Here is a 15,348-nt window from a genome sequence, read left to right as displayed (position 1 = left end):
TGTGTTTTTTTTTTTTGTAGTGTGTAGCAGTTTTTTGTGCTTGATTTTAATGATCAAGCAATGAATAGGTTCGTTGAGCATCAAATGCTCAGCACTTTTAAAGAGTTTTGGGACGACTGTCACAGGCACTTCAAAAAGTACAGTGATCCCGTGGAGGCTCATGCCAACCCACCACACCTATTGGTGGAAGTGATGAGGATTGACACTACCTCTGTTACCACTACATGAGTCGTGCATTCCAAGTGAGCAACTAAACCCTTTCTAATGGTTAATTATGATTTCAACTTTTAATATGTATAAGAAATAAATAATATAATTGTTTTCATGCAGGAGCAATCACGGACGAACAAGGCTGCTAGACAGAAGCAACCTTACAATCATAACAATGGGTCAAAGTCATTTCTACAACGACAGCATGAGCTCGCTGAGCAAAGAGGGGAGTCGGTCGACCATGCGGAGTTGTTCCGACAAACACACATTTGAGACGGGACATTCGTGTCCCAAGTTATGGAGGGTGCGCATGTAAGTTATCAAAGCAACACTTCTGCTCTTATTTGTTATCTTTAATATATAATATATTTTTTAATTACTAAGGTAGTTTCTAAATTTGTTGCAGCATCAAATGCTAAAACTGGAGTCCCAGCCTACCCCAGAAGATAGTCAGCCACTCTTTGGAGATGAGATATACGAGACGGTATTGGGTAGACGATCGGACTACTCAAAAGGCCTTGGTTGAGGACCCAAGCCCAAGGCCTGTAAGATGACCGGTGCGAGCAATTCCACGACGTCATGTTCGCAGTCCACGGTAGAGCTTCAATTACAGGCTAAGCTTAATTAAGCTATGCAACGGATTGAAGAACAGACAAGAAATCACGAAGCGTTAGTTTCAGAAGTTGAATGAGTGCGGAAGCTCATAGAAGACATGACTCGGGCACAGCAAGACCATCACATGATCCTTAGCTTTGAGGTACATATATATTTTTTCATTATTTTTAAGTTCTTGAAATGAATGTATACAGTGATGATATGCATATATATGCACTAAACTTAGCCACTTTTGTACCATTGTAGGACCAGCGGTGTAGAGTGGCGTACAAGGCTCGTTAGGAAACGTACATTATGAAGTACGGTTTTATTTGCGTTGTTTTTTTAACAAGGAATATTTTTTATTTGTATTATGAACATTTAATTCTTTTTGTTGAATTTGTGTTTGTATTTCGTAATTTACTAATTTATTTTGAATTTTCTTTAATTGAATCGAAAACGAATGCGAATATTTCAGCAAATAGATCTTACAGGAAAATATTTCAAGAAAAAATAAAAAATAAATAATTAAAATATTTCCCAACACAGTACAAGCGTCGAGAATATGGTGCAAACGTCACATCGGGGATAGTTATTCCCAACGCATGGACGACGTCAGATATAAACACGTCGAGAGTAGTTATTTCCAATGCATAGATGACATCGGAATTGGACGTCGGGGATGACTTATTGCCGACACATCGAAGACGTTAGTAAAGATGACACTGAGAGAAGATTATTCCCGACGCCTTGTTGGTGATGCATCGGGAATTGGTCTCCCGACGCATTTCTTCTAACGTCTTCTCGATGTTCCTTTCTACGTTGGAAATTCATTTTTCGACATCTTTATCACTTCTACCAACATTTTATGCGTCGGGAGTCTCCCCACTTCTTGTAGTGAGTGAAAGAGTGTGGAAGTTCGAAAAAGTTTTAGAGTTGGACTACTCAACTCACCTTGATGAGAGTAATGTTGTATTTATAAAAAAAAAAATTGACCTAAGATCTTTTCTAGGGCTTTAGTGTCGCTTTAAAAAAATTAGATAACCAACATGTTCATTTTTTATTTGGCTAGGATCGACCTCAACTTCGACCTCTGTCGAACATATTTCTTGGGCTATATCTTGAATTAATTAAAATGTTACTTTGGATCGGAGTATGCGTAAAACATGCCTCATTGGGTATTTTATTTGGCAAGGTCGGTCAGCCTCGGCCAAGGTTGCTAGCTTAAGCCTTAAACCAAGTCAACCCCTTTTCCTAGACCCATTTCAGTCTTTAATTAGTTATCACTCTCAATCTTTATTTTCTTTTTTACTTTGTCATTTCTTTAAACGTCAATTACATTTTTAGTTCAAATATATCCATAATATCTGTAATTATTGTACTAAAAAAAAGCAATCAACTACCATCTCTTCGTTATATTCTAATCTCTCACATACATGAAAGATTGTAAAATATCTCACCATAGACTTACAAGGTTTTGTAGCATTCATAACAATGAAAAGCTTCAAGAGAAAGACATGACTAGTAGAAGCACTATCTTGTCTTTTAAGAAAAGAAGTTGTAACCTTCCTATCATGAAAGGATTAGTATCACAAAAGTGGAGAAGTTTATGAGCATTATTACAAAATACAATAACTTTTATCCTTGAAAGTAACACAATTTTTTTTTTCAAAATAATCAACATTATGAAATGTCATCTCATGAAAAGAGGTTTTTTCTCTCTCTATATTTAATAATAAAATCAACGTAGATTTATATGCACATAGACACAAATATATAATGAAATGTGAAAAGAAAAATTACAAAGAGGTAAAATTCGGACATTGTAATATTTTACATCAATTTTAAAATTCAAATAAGAATTTAACTTAATTCTCAATACAGTAACTTGAATATAAAATAAAATAAGTAATTTTGTTGTTCTTTTTCTTCCCATCTGTGTAATAGTTTATCAATTGGTTAGGTAAGAAGAAACACACATGATTTTGACGAATATCTACTGAATTGTGTAAGTTATCGCTTCAACAACAGTTTTTTTTCTTCTAAAGTAGTTACTCTTTTTGATTATGCAACAAAATTGAAGACTAAATTATAATTAATTAATTAATTAATTGTAACACACCAACATATAATGACGCTACTGTTTCCACCTTCCTCAGTTAGATGAACATTTTACACAAAAATGTTGATAATTCACATATACAAACTAAATGGCATTACCTTGAAACTTTTCCATTAATTTTTAATTTAAATACAGTTCTTTTTTTGTGTGTGTCATATAATTCTAAATCATATATACATGCGTGTGTGTAGGGGAAGATAGCATGTGTAGACTTTATTTTTCTATCCATAAAAAAGAAACGATACACTATGATGGTCAATTTTTGTAACACTTTGTATGTTACTAGCTAATCGAAGTTAGATACACCAATCACACTCAACTCTTAATTTGTTTTGAAATGAGTATATCTATCACAACTTTATTTGTAACTTTGTTCAATGACATAAATAATTGTAACATAGTGACACTTGTGACTTATATGATAAATTTGATACAAAACGCAGTAGAATGCTATTGTTATATTAATTGGACATGAGGTGGCCGAAGAACATTACGTATATACTTCTTCTAAACCTTATCAAACTTTCTTCAGTCGTGAATTACGTTCAAGAGAGAGCTTGGACTAAAGTTTAGCATTTAAAGCTTAAATTTTTCGTGAGTTTTAAAGTTAGTGTATATTCCATCATTTAGAGTGTTTAGAGTACTAAAGAAGTTAAGAAAGTCTATATTTAAAGTAAGTTTCTCGATAAATGTACAAAACTTTAACAGTATAGTTAGAATACTTTAACAGTATAGTTAGAATATGAATATTTCTATAATCTTACATAAACGATCGGCTCCTCCACAACCTATTTTGGACTAAATACATATTATTAAGCAAGAATATAATCGATACTTAGTTGATAGCATATAAGATACAATTATTGATAAAAAAAAAAAAAAAAAAAAAAGTTAGCTTAGAATATATTATATAATGGTAGGACTAATCTCTCCACCAAATCTTTCTATTTTTACACTACACCACCCAAAGTTATTGTAAGAATGAGGCAACTTTGTAGGTGTGAATTCATAATTTAGTGTTAATTACCAAAATGAGATTGTATTGCAACTTTTTGAAAAGAAAAGAAAAGAAAAAATCTTCAAAAATAATTAGGTATCCGTTATTTTTGTTCTTTAGAACACAAAGAACAATTACAGAAATCAAATGGTGCAATCCACGTGGCATAATTCATAGTTTCAAACTTTCAAAGCCGTTGACTATAAATTAATAATCACATGTTAATATTAGGCTTCACAATTGTTAGAATGGCAATTAAATACTTAAAAGAAAGAAAGAGAGAACAAATTGATTTGTGTAATAATTAATTAGTTAATTAATTAAGAATGGATTTGGAGAGCTTTCCCTCTGTGCTTTGGTAACCCAATTGCAATGGGTTGCATCCTATACACGTGGCGGAAGATGGTTGCTGAATCATTAATTAGAGACCCACGTCACCCTTTTATTTGTGGTCATTTTGGCCTTCAAATATCCACTCTATTTCTTTTTCTTCCACAACTTTTAAAACTTAGTAATTAATTATGTCCAACTAACATTGAATTTTAGAATAAAGAAAAATAAAAACTTGGTTCTACATTTTGAGTTTTATTACACTTTTATGATTTTGAGTTTTTTTTTTTTTTTATTATTTGATCTACAAATTCTACGATCTTATATTTTTATTTTCATATTTTCAATTCTTTACTTCCCATTTTTTCCTAAATACTCACCAAGTAGTTCATGTTATTGTTAATAAAATTTAAAATAATTATGATTTTAATTTTTTTTTATTAATTATAATTGTGATGTAAGGTTTTGACATGTAAAGTAAGATAAAAATTAAAATTAAAATTAATTAAAAATTAAAACTGTAAAAAGATTATTTAATATCTTAAAACATGTAACTTTTTTCACTCTAATTTTTAAGTTGCATTATAAATCAAATGAAATAACTTTTTTTTTTCTTTTAATTGGCACGTGCTATTTTGTATAAAATTATTTGAATTCTTAATGGACTTTTTAATTAATTAATTTCAAAACATGATTTGATTTTATATACGGAATTGGTAGAAAGTGAATGATTAAAGTGATATATAAATGTGATTAAATATTTAACAATTTAAAATCCAAAAGCTAAAATAAATATATAAATAAAAACCATTTTTACGATGGAATTGAACCGAAAATCTCCCAATATGACTATCAAAGCATCAACCTTGACCAACAATGAGATGAAAGTTATCAAACAAAACTATCTCTAAAAATATGAAATTATAAGAAATAAAAACATCATCAACCATGTCTTTAATTTAGTTGATTAAATAAATAAATAAAAAATACCTCTAAATGTATAAATACACTAAATTAAATTTAATAACTTTGATTGTGAATATTAGACGGCAGAAACTACAAGTCAAATTTTTGGATGTAGTATGGTCCAAATTAATCTCTTTTCTTGCCCAACTTCATGATTGGAAGATTTCCTTAAACATCTCCAAAAACTAGTTTTCCAATTTTATTAAACCAATGCTATATTTATAAATTTCATTTCTACAAAAACAAAAGTATTAAAAAGAATTAAATTTTAACATCAAACTTTTAAAAGACACAAAAATAATTATTTAAAGTAATGATTATAAGCTAATTAACTTTAAAAAATTATCATCAAGCTAGATTTTTATTTTTATCTTTTTACTATGAGTAATTTATTTAGTCACATTTTTATAGCTTTGAGCATTCATGTGTGGTTGGACAAAAGAAAAAAAAAAAAGAGTTTCAAGGTAATTATTCTTTTAGTTTCATAAATTACTCTGTATAGTTAATGGATCATTGACATATAATTTTGTTGTAAAGTTCAAATATATTATACGTTGTTGTACTTTAAAGAAAATTTATGTTTTAGTCAAATAGTGAAGGTTTATTATTAAGTTTTGGGTTCTTTTACCCATTTTGTTTGGGTTTGGATATGATACGTCCTTATTTGACTTTCTATGTTTTCATTTAACTTCGTGATAGGAATGTGTGTTGGTTTCATCCTCTTTCTTTTTTTTTTTTTTTTTAAGTTTATAGTTTAATTTGATGATAACAAACACACACGATTTTCTCTCGATTTAAAATTTATAAAATATATATAAATGAAAATAATTATAAAAAAAAAAATATTTCATTCCTCTCTTAAACAAAAACAAACATACACAACTCCACCCTAATCAATATTCGGGAAGAAAATAAGTTGAAATCAACAACAACAAACAAAGGCCAAACAGATTATATAAAGTTTAAGAAAAATATCAATTTAATCTTATTTGAAAAATATAGTATGAAACTGACCACCTAAATTGTTAAAATGATTTGTGAGGAGTAAATCAAATAAAATAAAGGAAATATAAAAGGAGTGGATAGAGTTGTATGACAGGAAAATATTAAATTATATAGAAACAATGATGAATGAAGAAAGAAAAGGAAAAAAAAGGTTTTTGTTTATAATTTTGAATATATAAAAATTGTAATTGGAGAGAAAGGGGGTAAACTTAAAAAAAAAATTAAAAAAAAAAAAAAGAAAAAAGAAAAGAAAAGAAAAGGGATGCGCATGAAAAAAAGAAAATAAAAAGGAAATAGAGAATGAAAGATCATAGGGAACGTGTACCTGCCAACAATGCTAAGTAGGACCCACCAACCACTCTTCTTTTTTTTTTCTCTCTTTTAATTTCTAAATTTTTAAATTAAAACTTCATCCTCTTCCTCTTCCTCTTCCTCTTCCTCTTCCTCTTCTTTATATAAATCCCTCTCCTCTCTACCCATTTCTCCTACATTCCTCTGCTCTCAATCACTCTCTCTAAATTCCCCCCCCCCCCCCAAATTATATATATATATATATATATATATATATATATATATATATATATATAAAAACAACAACAACAACAACAACAATTATTATTTATTTTTTGATTTCCTTTTCACTTCCCAATGGGTAACGCTGATTACGTGTACCCATCCTCGGCGGCGACGGCAGGGGAAGGAGGCCAGTGTTTACACAGGGCAGCGATTCCCCCGCCCCAGCCATTCGTCAAGTCACTCAAAAACGCTATGAAGGAGACCTTCTTTCCGGACGACCCACTCCGGCAGTTTAAGAACAAGCCGGCGGCGAAGAAGATGATATTGGGGCTGCAATACTTTTTTCCGGTGGTGGAATGGGGGCCCAGGTATAATTTAGGGCTATTGAAATCGGATCTTGTTTCTGGTATCACCATTGCTAGTCTAGCCATTCCTCAGGGGATTAGCTATGCTAAACTCGCAAACTTGCCTCCCATACTTGGACTCTGTAAGTTTCTAACTCTGTTCTTGGTTTCTATTTCCTTTTCTTTTCTTCTTTTTTTTTTTTTTTTTAACTGAATACGTTTAGTTACCACACGTGTTTTGGTTGTTTTTTGTTTTCATTTAAGAAACAGTGTTTTCGTTTTATCTAGAAGTAGAAATCTTTACCTTCTTAAAACTACTTTTTATTCAAATATATAATATATACATATATATTCTTTTATTCTCTCTAATAATCTTTTCATTTTAAGCTTAAAAGAACGATTGGGTGCATCCGGAAAGTATTTCTCGGAAAATAAAAAAAGTATTATCGATTCTTTATTTTACTATTTTAGGTGTATTTTTTTGGTATTGCACTTATGTTTGTGTTGGTTTCGATACTAACTATAAGTTTTCATTTGTCAAATTCTTCTTTTAAAAAAGAAATATTTTTACTAAAGGATTACAAATATATATATATATATATATATATATCTAAGTATTACGTAAATATTTCTTTTTTTTTTTTTTTTTTTTTTTTACTTTTTACCTCTAAATTTGATCTTTCATCCTTTCAAATGGTTTTTTCTGTCGCATGGGAAAAAGAAATTTGAACTTTAAGAAGTTTTTATAAAAAATATACATTTGTTAAGTGAGGTTTAGGTTAGAAATTTTGTATGGGTACACTTAACTCTTATTTCTTAGATTTAAAGATTCAATATAGGCATACACCACAAGATCAAACTTTATAACTAAAGTAAAAAGTCAATAGAAACATCACAAAGTAGTAATTAATTAATTAGTACTCTTAAATTTATACTTCAATTTATATAATATACTTAAAAAGTAAAATAAATGATAATAATTTGAAGGCCCACACGTCAAAGTTTGATAGATGTATAATTTTTTTTTATTTATGAGGCAAATTAAGGATAAAAATGTATGCAGATTCGAGTTTTATTCCACCATTAATCTATGCGATGATGGGAAGTTCAAAAGACTTAGCTGTTGGGACAGTTGCAGTTGCATCGCTCTTAATCAGCTCAATGTTAGGAGCAGAGGTTAACCCTGTACAAAATCCCACTCTTTATCTCCACCTTGCTTTCACTGCCACTTTCTTTGCCGGTGTCTTCCAAGCCTCTTTAGGCCTTTTAAGGTACGTAATTACCTTATATATATATAAGTAAAAGTATATATTATTCTTGTTTTATTTGCATGTGATGTAAGATAAGGTGGTAAACAACGGTAAACGGTAAACCTATAAGTTCTAATAAGATATCAATTTAATAATCAAATTTAAGGGATATCAAACTCAAAATTGGGTTTAATTGAAAAGAAAATTTAAATAATCTTTTAATATAAATGTAGAAATTATATATATATATATATATATATATTTTTTGAAGATAAAAAGGAGGAGGAATAATAATAAGATGAGTTTCATGATTTATATTATAAATTAAAGAACAAGAAGGAATCTTTATTCTTTGGAACAGATTTTTTTCTGTCTTTGCCTCATAATAAAACGAAAACATAGAAGCAAAGCAAAAATATAATAATTCCATGTGTATGGTTATTTAATTAAATAGAGAATTAAACTATTTGCATGGATATGTATAAATACAGGTTAGGGTTTATTGTTGATTTTTTGTCACATGCAACTATTGTTGGGTTCATGGCGGGCGCTGCCACGGTAGTGTGCCTACAACAACTCAAAGGCATCTTAGGACTTACCCATTTCACCCACTCGACCGATCTCGTCTCCGTCCTCTGTTCCGTCTTCACCCAAGTTCACCAGGTTCAATCTCTTTGTTTTTTTGGAAGTCTTTTCAAAAGTTCCGATTTACTTCTTTCTATGTCTTTTTGATATATATATATATATATATATATATATATATATATATATATATATATATGTTTTTTATTTTATGATTATATAATTAGAAAGCTCTCTTACCTTTTTTGTTTCAACCTTAGCCCTACACAGCACGTGACTTGTCTATATTCTCCTCCTAATTATTCATAAAATTGGTTTGTCTTTTTATGTAACATTTTTCAATTTCATCTTTGGTTATTTTCTTTAAACCTATACTATACTATAAATTTCTTGCTAAATTAATCAGTATACTTTTTAATTTTTAATTAAAAAAAGGTACATAATGTCAAAGTGAATATATATATATATATGTTACATATCCTAAGCTAATTTAACCCATTTCTAAAAGTCCTTTCAAATCATGTATGTTGAAAGTGGGTCCATTTTATTGAGTTAAGAAAAAGAAAAAGAAAAAAAAAAAGGTGACAATATTTTTCATGTTAATTGTGAAATGAATTAAAATTAAGATTTATATGTGGAAGAAAAATTAGTGTAATTAAAAAGAAAGGAATATATATTAGGTATAAAATTTGGAGGTGTGTGTTAATTATTTAATGATAATTTATTTGGATTTGTATATTGCAGTGGAGATGGGAAAGTGGAGTGTTGGGATGCTGTTTTCTCTTCTTCCTCCTCATCACAAGATATTTTGTGAGTATTAAATAAATTTATTCTCTCTATTTCTCTTTTTATATAACATTATATTAATTATATTTAGTATGTGATATATTTCCAAACCTTTAATGTAAAAGGAAGAAAAAAAACACTTGGGTGCTTTCTCTCCCCATCTATCTCTTTTTGCGATTTGAAGAGTTGTTTAATAAAAAAATTATCATGAAGTAATCTTTATTTGAGAAATGATTTTTTTAAAACTTTGCCTGATCAAAATTGGAAATTATGAGATTAGGCAGAAAAATTAGTTATAAACATAGGATATGTTTGGATGGATTAAAGAAAAAAATGTTTTCCAAGAAAATAATTTTTACAAATATTTTGATTTATTTTAACATATTTGGAAAAGATAATTTTGAAAAAAGAAATAAAATTTAAAATTTTAAAGTGAAAAGTGAAAAGGCCCTGAAATGAAACTCTAATAATTGATAGAGGTGGTAATTAGATTGATGGTTCACCCTTCTTTTGAATATTGGAATTTTATGAAGAATTAAGGAATTAAATTAATTGGATGAGGTGTCACATCTTACCCACTGGGACTAAAAAGAATTAGAATTATGCATGGCAATTGGCAATGGCACCTACCAAAAAAATTACCAAATATTTAGGCAACATCTTTTTAATTCATTGGTGGACTCTTAATTTAGCTTTTGGGTTTACTTAATTAATTAATTAATTAATTCTACTTAATCATCTTAATTACCATTACCATCTTCTCAAACACATTTGCATAAATAATACATATATATATATATATATATATATATATATATTCTCTTAGAACATAAGAAAGGATATCAGAAAAGAATTTAAGAATATAGGTTAGTAGAAGCAGTTAGGAATCACCTCGTTATTATAATTATTTTCATTCTAAGTTTGCTTTTACAATTTAATTTTAAAAAAGGAATAATCAAAATCAACTTCCATAATCTAATTCCCCCATTTCAACCCTAACCCTAAATTACCAAACCTTTCCCAAAACCTAAAAGCCTAAACAAAAAAAAAAAAAAAAAAAATTAAAATTTCCCATCTCAGTTTTCTGGTAAAATTCACCCACATTTTGAAGCTATTTAAAACATCATTAATACAAGAAAAGAGAGGAAAGAAAAAAAAAAAAACAAAATCATATGACAATATATTTGTTGTCTCTTAACTGTTTATTTGAATATATTTTTTTAGAGCAAGAAGAAGCCAAAATTCTTTTGGATATCAGCAATGGCACCATTGACGTCGGTGATTTTAGGAAGCGTTCTAGTGTTTGTGACTCATGCTGAAAAACATGGGGTGGAAGTGGTAAGTTTAAATTGATATGTTACGGTAAATTTAAAATATAGATTATGATTGAGATTTTATTAAAAGTATAGAAAAGATAACCGCCATACAAAGATAGGATTGAACCGAAGAAACAAAAAAAAAAAAAGGTCAGGCTTAGCCGACTACCAATTTTGGAATACTTAAATTACACCCACAATCTTTCCTTATAATTAACTTTATATATATTTATATATACACACATATAGTCTTGGAACCAAGTTTAATTAAAAGCATATTTTGTGTGTTTTTGTCACGAAGAATCTTGTAAAGTAAAAATGAAAAATACTGTTTTGGCCTTATACTTTCTTTAACAAAATGAATAATAGTAAAATATTATTTTAAGTAGGAAAATTGCAAAGATAAAAAAAAAAAAAAAATTAACCAAATATTTAAAATGGAAATAAATTCTTTTCTAATAATTTTTTAGTTTGTTTTTCTTTCATTTTTTGAAAATTTTCTTTTAAATAATTATAGTAGAAAATAATTTTAGAGATACTAATTATAGGTGTATAATAATGTTTTAGAAAATTACAAATATAACAAAGTCTATTAATAATAGATTTCAATGTGATCTACAAATAGAATGAATTTTGGTAATTCTTTTAGATTCGGCTATATATATATATATGTTATTAATTTAAATTTAATAACTATATTTGAAACCATTTTTAATATTTATAATATATTTTAAAAATTTAGAATGGAAGATCTTAATTAGAGAGAATAAAGAAAAAGAAAATAGGGAAGAAGAAGAAAAAAGAAGTTAAAAGTGGAAAGTGAAAAGGGCCCCCACCAATAATAGAATATGTTTGATTGGTTTGGTCTAAATTGTTTGTCATTCATTGCTTGATTGGACCTTTTTTCGACCCTTTTTCTTTCGAAGGTTTTTATTTTATTTTACAAAATAGAAAAAGAAAATTGAAAAGTCAAATTTGTTTTGATATTAGATTATTTGTTGAGTATAAGAAAAACAAAGAAAATAATAATAATAATAATAATAATAATAATAATAATAATAATAATAATTGGGGGTAATGGAAAATTGGAACAGATTGGAGAATTGAAGAAAGGGGTAAATCCAGTGTCAATTACAAAATTGGTGTTTGTGTCACCTTATCTCTCCGTCGCCATTAAAACAGGCATCATCACTGGCATCATTGCTCTTGCGGTATTTCATCTCTTCTCTCTCCTCTTCTTTTTTACATTCACCTAATCATTCAACTATGCTTTATCCTTATCTAAATTAATGTTTCATTAACTCTCCAATTTAGTTTAGGCTACTCAAGTTAAAATGCTCTTTTTATATATATATATATATATATATATATATATATATATATATATTTAAAATAATATTGATTTTATAAGTTAGTTTAGTAATAAAAAGTATCTTGTTTAGATCTAAATTTAAGTTATAAAATTTTTGAATTCATCAATGTATTTGATCATTGAGAAATTGTGAAAAATAATTCTTTTTCTTTTCGTGAAGTGTAAATATTTTATTTTTTTTAATCATTCTTAAAATACCTCAAAATTAATAATAAAAACACATCTGAAAAGTTTACAAGAACAAATTATTTTAGTATCAAAGTTGGACTTGTATATATATACACAGAGAATGTTTCTTTTATAAACATTCTTGTTTTTATTTTTTAGTTTATAAAAACTAAGCTTATTCAGAAAAGATTCAAATTTTTAGTCAAATTTGGAAGAAGATGTAGACATAAAACATATATTTAGAGTTAGAGTTAGAGTTAGAGTTAGAGTTAGATTAGATTAGATTACAAATGTAGACTTGAGCATGGGTAATTTTAAAGAAAGTTTCGGGACATAATTGAGAATTTGTAAGATTCTAATTGATCATGCTTGATGCTATCACAAAAAATCTAAATTAAACATGTTTGGGAATGATTTTGAAAGAATTAAAAATCATCACGTAGAACGTTGGTGTAAAAATAAAAATAAAAAATTGATTTGGATTGATTAAAAACATTTTTGAATGATTTTAGTTGTTTTGTTTCGTGAACATTCCTGGAAAAAAAAAAAGGAAGAAGAAATAATTTTGGGATGAATGAGCAGGAAGGAATAGCAGTTGGAAGAAGCTTTGCAATGTTCAAACATTACAACATTGATGGCAACAAGGAAATGGTAGCCATTGGCACAATGAACATAGTCGGCTCTTGCTTCTCTTGTTATCTCACCACAGGTTTGAACAACAAACAACAAAATCCCTTTATGAGAAAACCCAATTGATTTTGACTTCCAAATCACCAAACTTGCAGGCCCATTTTCCCGATCGGCTGTGAATTACAATGCAGGATGCAAAACCGCAGTATCAAACGTAGTTATGGCGATTGCAGTGATGTTGACATTGTTGTTCTTGACTCCTCTGTTCCACTACACTCCTCTTGTGGTGCTTTCTTCCATCATCATTTCCGCCATGCTTGGCCTCATCGATTACGAAGCTGCTATTCACTTGTGGAAGGTTGATAAATTCGATTTCCTTGTCTGTATTGGCGCTTATGCTGGTGTTGTCTTTGCCAGTGTTGAAATTGGATTGGTCATTGCGGTATGTTCTGACTCTTCCTTTATTGTCTACCTGAACTTTTAGCCCCATTTGTTGAGTGAGTTGGTTTAGTATGTTTTTCAACTTCTGTAGATATTATTCATAAATTTGTGGCCAACTTATTGCAGGTGGTGATATCTCTGCTTAGGTTACTTTTGTTCGTTGCAAGGCCGAGGACAGTTGTCCTTGGAAACCTTCCCAATTCCACGGTTTACAGGAACATTGAGCAATACCCAATTGCCGGTAATGTTCCCGGCGTTCTGATTCTTGAGATTGACGCTCCCATTTACTTTGCTAATTCAAGCTACTTGAGAGAGAGGTATCTAATCTCTCACATTGGCACGTTTCTTTCGAGTACATATGAATACTGAGCAATTCAGTTTTGGGATGGATTTTTTGGAAGTTTTATCTGAATGTGGAAACTTTTGTGTTTTAGGATTATGAGGTGGGTTGATGAAGAGGAAGATAGGATAAAGGCTTCCAGTGAAAGTACGTTACAATTTGTCGTATTGGACATGAGTGGTAAGTATTGAATCTTCAACTGTTGAAATGGACAAACTTGTTTTCTTTTTGATATAGTAGTCTCAGAATTTATCTTTTTTCCAGCTGTTGGCAACATTGATACAAGTGGAATAAGCATGTTTGAAGAGTTGAAGAAGATTTTAGAAAGAAGGGGATTGAAGGTACAGTAAGCCACCGTCGTAACTTCCATTTTCCTGCTGCATAACTCTTTTAGGAGGCGTTTAGTGTTAATATGTTTGAGTTAGGAGATACGTGTTTGGGGTTTAGGAAACATTAGAGAAAGAGGAGAAGATGGAGTTCTTTGTAAACTAGTCTCACAATATTACAATTTGTTAGCCACTGAAAGTTGCTTCTCTTTTGGTATCTATGCAGATAGTTTTGGCCAACCCTGGGGCTGAAGTGATGAAGAAGTTGGATAAGGGAAAGTTCATCGAGACCCTTGGACACGAATGGATCTATCTTACAGTAGCCGAAGCTGTTGCAGCCTGCAATTATATGCTCCACTCTTGCAAACCAAACCTTGTAACTGATGAGAAAGCTGAGCCATGGAACAATGTCTAAGTCTAAGACATTGAATCAAGGAAAGCAAGCAGAGCAGGAACAAACAATGTCTCTGTGAAGTCTCAAGCTGAAGTTAACCTCCGGGGTAATTTTTTCCCCCCTCTGGATAGTATCACTTGTAGGCCAAAATAGTATTTTTTATAAATATATATATATATATATATATATATATATGTATATATATATATATATATATATATATATATGGAATTAATATTGAAAAGAAGAAGAAGAAGAAGAAGAAGAAGAAGAAGAGAGAAATGGTATGAAAGAGAGGAAATGCTTGTATTGTATTCCCTATTTTCTCAATCGAATTACTAATTGTAAAGGTGTATCTGAAAATAATGCTTAGCCTTTTTTCTTCTGGAATCTTTCAAGAGAGTACAAAATGTTTATTTATTTATGGCTGAAGAAAAAAAGACAAGGCTACCTTTCTATGAAATATTTCATTCAATGATCAAAGAGATTTACAATCTGAGGGTTAGCCAAAGAATAATGGAAGATAAATGTTGTGTAAGCCTTTGTGAACAAATTAGCAATTTGCAAAGATGCACCAAAATTTGGTAACTTGGATATGACAATCAATGAAATTAGGTTTGGTTTAATTAGTATTGTCATTATCAAATTGAATTGTGAAT

At 29.4% G+C, this 15,348-nt stretch overlaps 1 protein-coding gene across 1 annotated transcript; it reads left to right on the top strand.

Moving 5' to 3' along the window:
- Nucleotides 1-6,615: 6,615 nt before the first annotated feature.
- LOC103492641 (sulfate transporter 3.1-like) lies at nucleotides 6,616-15,081 on the top strand. Its single transcript, XM_051080401.1, has 12 exons — nucleotides 6,616-7,227; nucleotides 8,148-8,355; nucleotides 8,826-8,997; nucleotides 9,661-9,726; nucleotides 10,927-11,040; nucleotides 12,113-12,229; nucleotides 13,141-13,267; nucleotides 13,344-13,630; nucleotides 13,756-13,946; nucleotides 14,064-14,149; nucleotides 14,234-14,310; nucleotides 14,522-15,081. Exons 1-12 carry the CDS (start codon nucleotides 6,873-6,875, stop codon nucleotides 14,708-14,710), a joined length of 1,989 nt encoding a protein of 662 aa, XP_050936358.1. The 5' UTR covers nucleotides 6,616-6,872; the 3' UTR covers nucleotides 14,711-15,081.
- The last annotated feature ends 267 nt before the right edge of the window (nucleotides 15,082-15,348 follow it).

The sequence above is a fragment of the Cucumis melo genome, chromosome 1, assembly GCF_025177605.1.
Source record: "Cucumis melo cultivar AY chromosome 1, USDA_Cmelo_AY_1.0, whole genome shotgun sequence".
NCBI classification, from domain to species: Eukaryota; Viridiplantae; Streptophyta; class Magnoliopsida; order Cucurbitales; family Cucurbitaceae; genus Cucumis; species Cucumis melo.
Note: the sequence above shows the minus strand (reverse complement) of the source record. Positions and strands in the feature narration are given on the sequence as shown.

What these genes read in the sequence shown, in the direction of transcription:
- LOC103492641 (XM_051080401.1), top strand. Translation starts at nt 6,873, where the DNA reads ATGGGTAACGCTGATTACGTGTACCCATCCTCGGCGGCGACGGCAGGG. An exon ending in TCCTCATCACAAGATATTTT is followed by an intron (nt 9,727 to 10,926) that starts GTGAGTATTAAA and finishes ATATTTTTTTAG; the next exon opens with AGCAAGAAGAAGCCAAAATT. An exon ending in TCAAGCTACTTGAGAGAGAG is followed by an intron (nt 13,947 to 14,063) that starts GTATCTAATCTC and finishes TTTGTGTTTTAG; the next exon opens with GATTATGAGGTGGGTTGATG.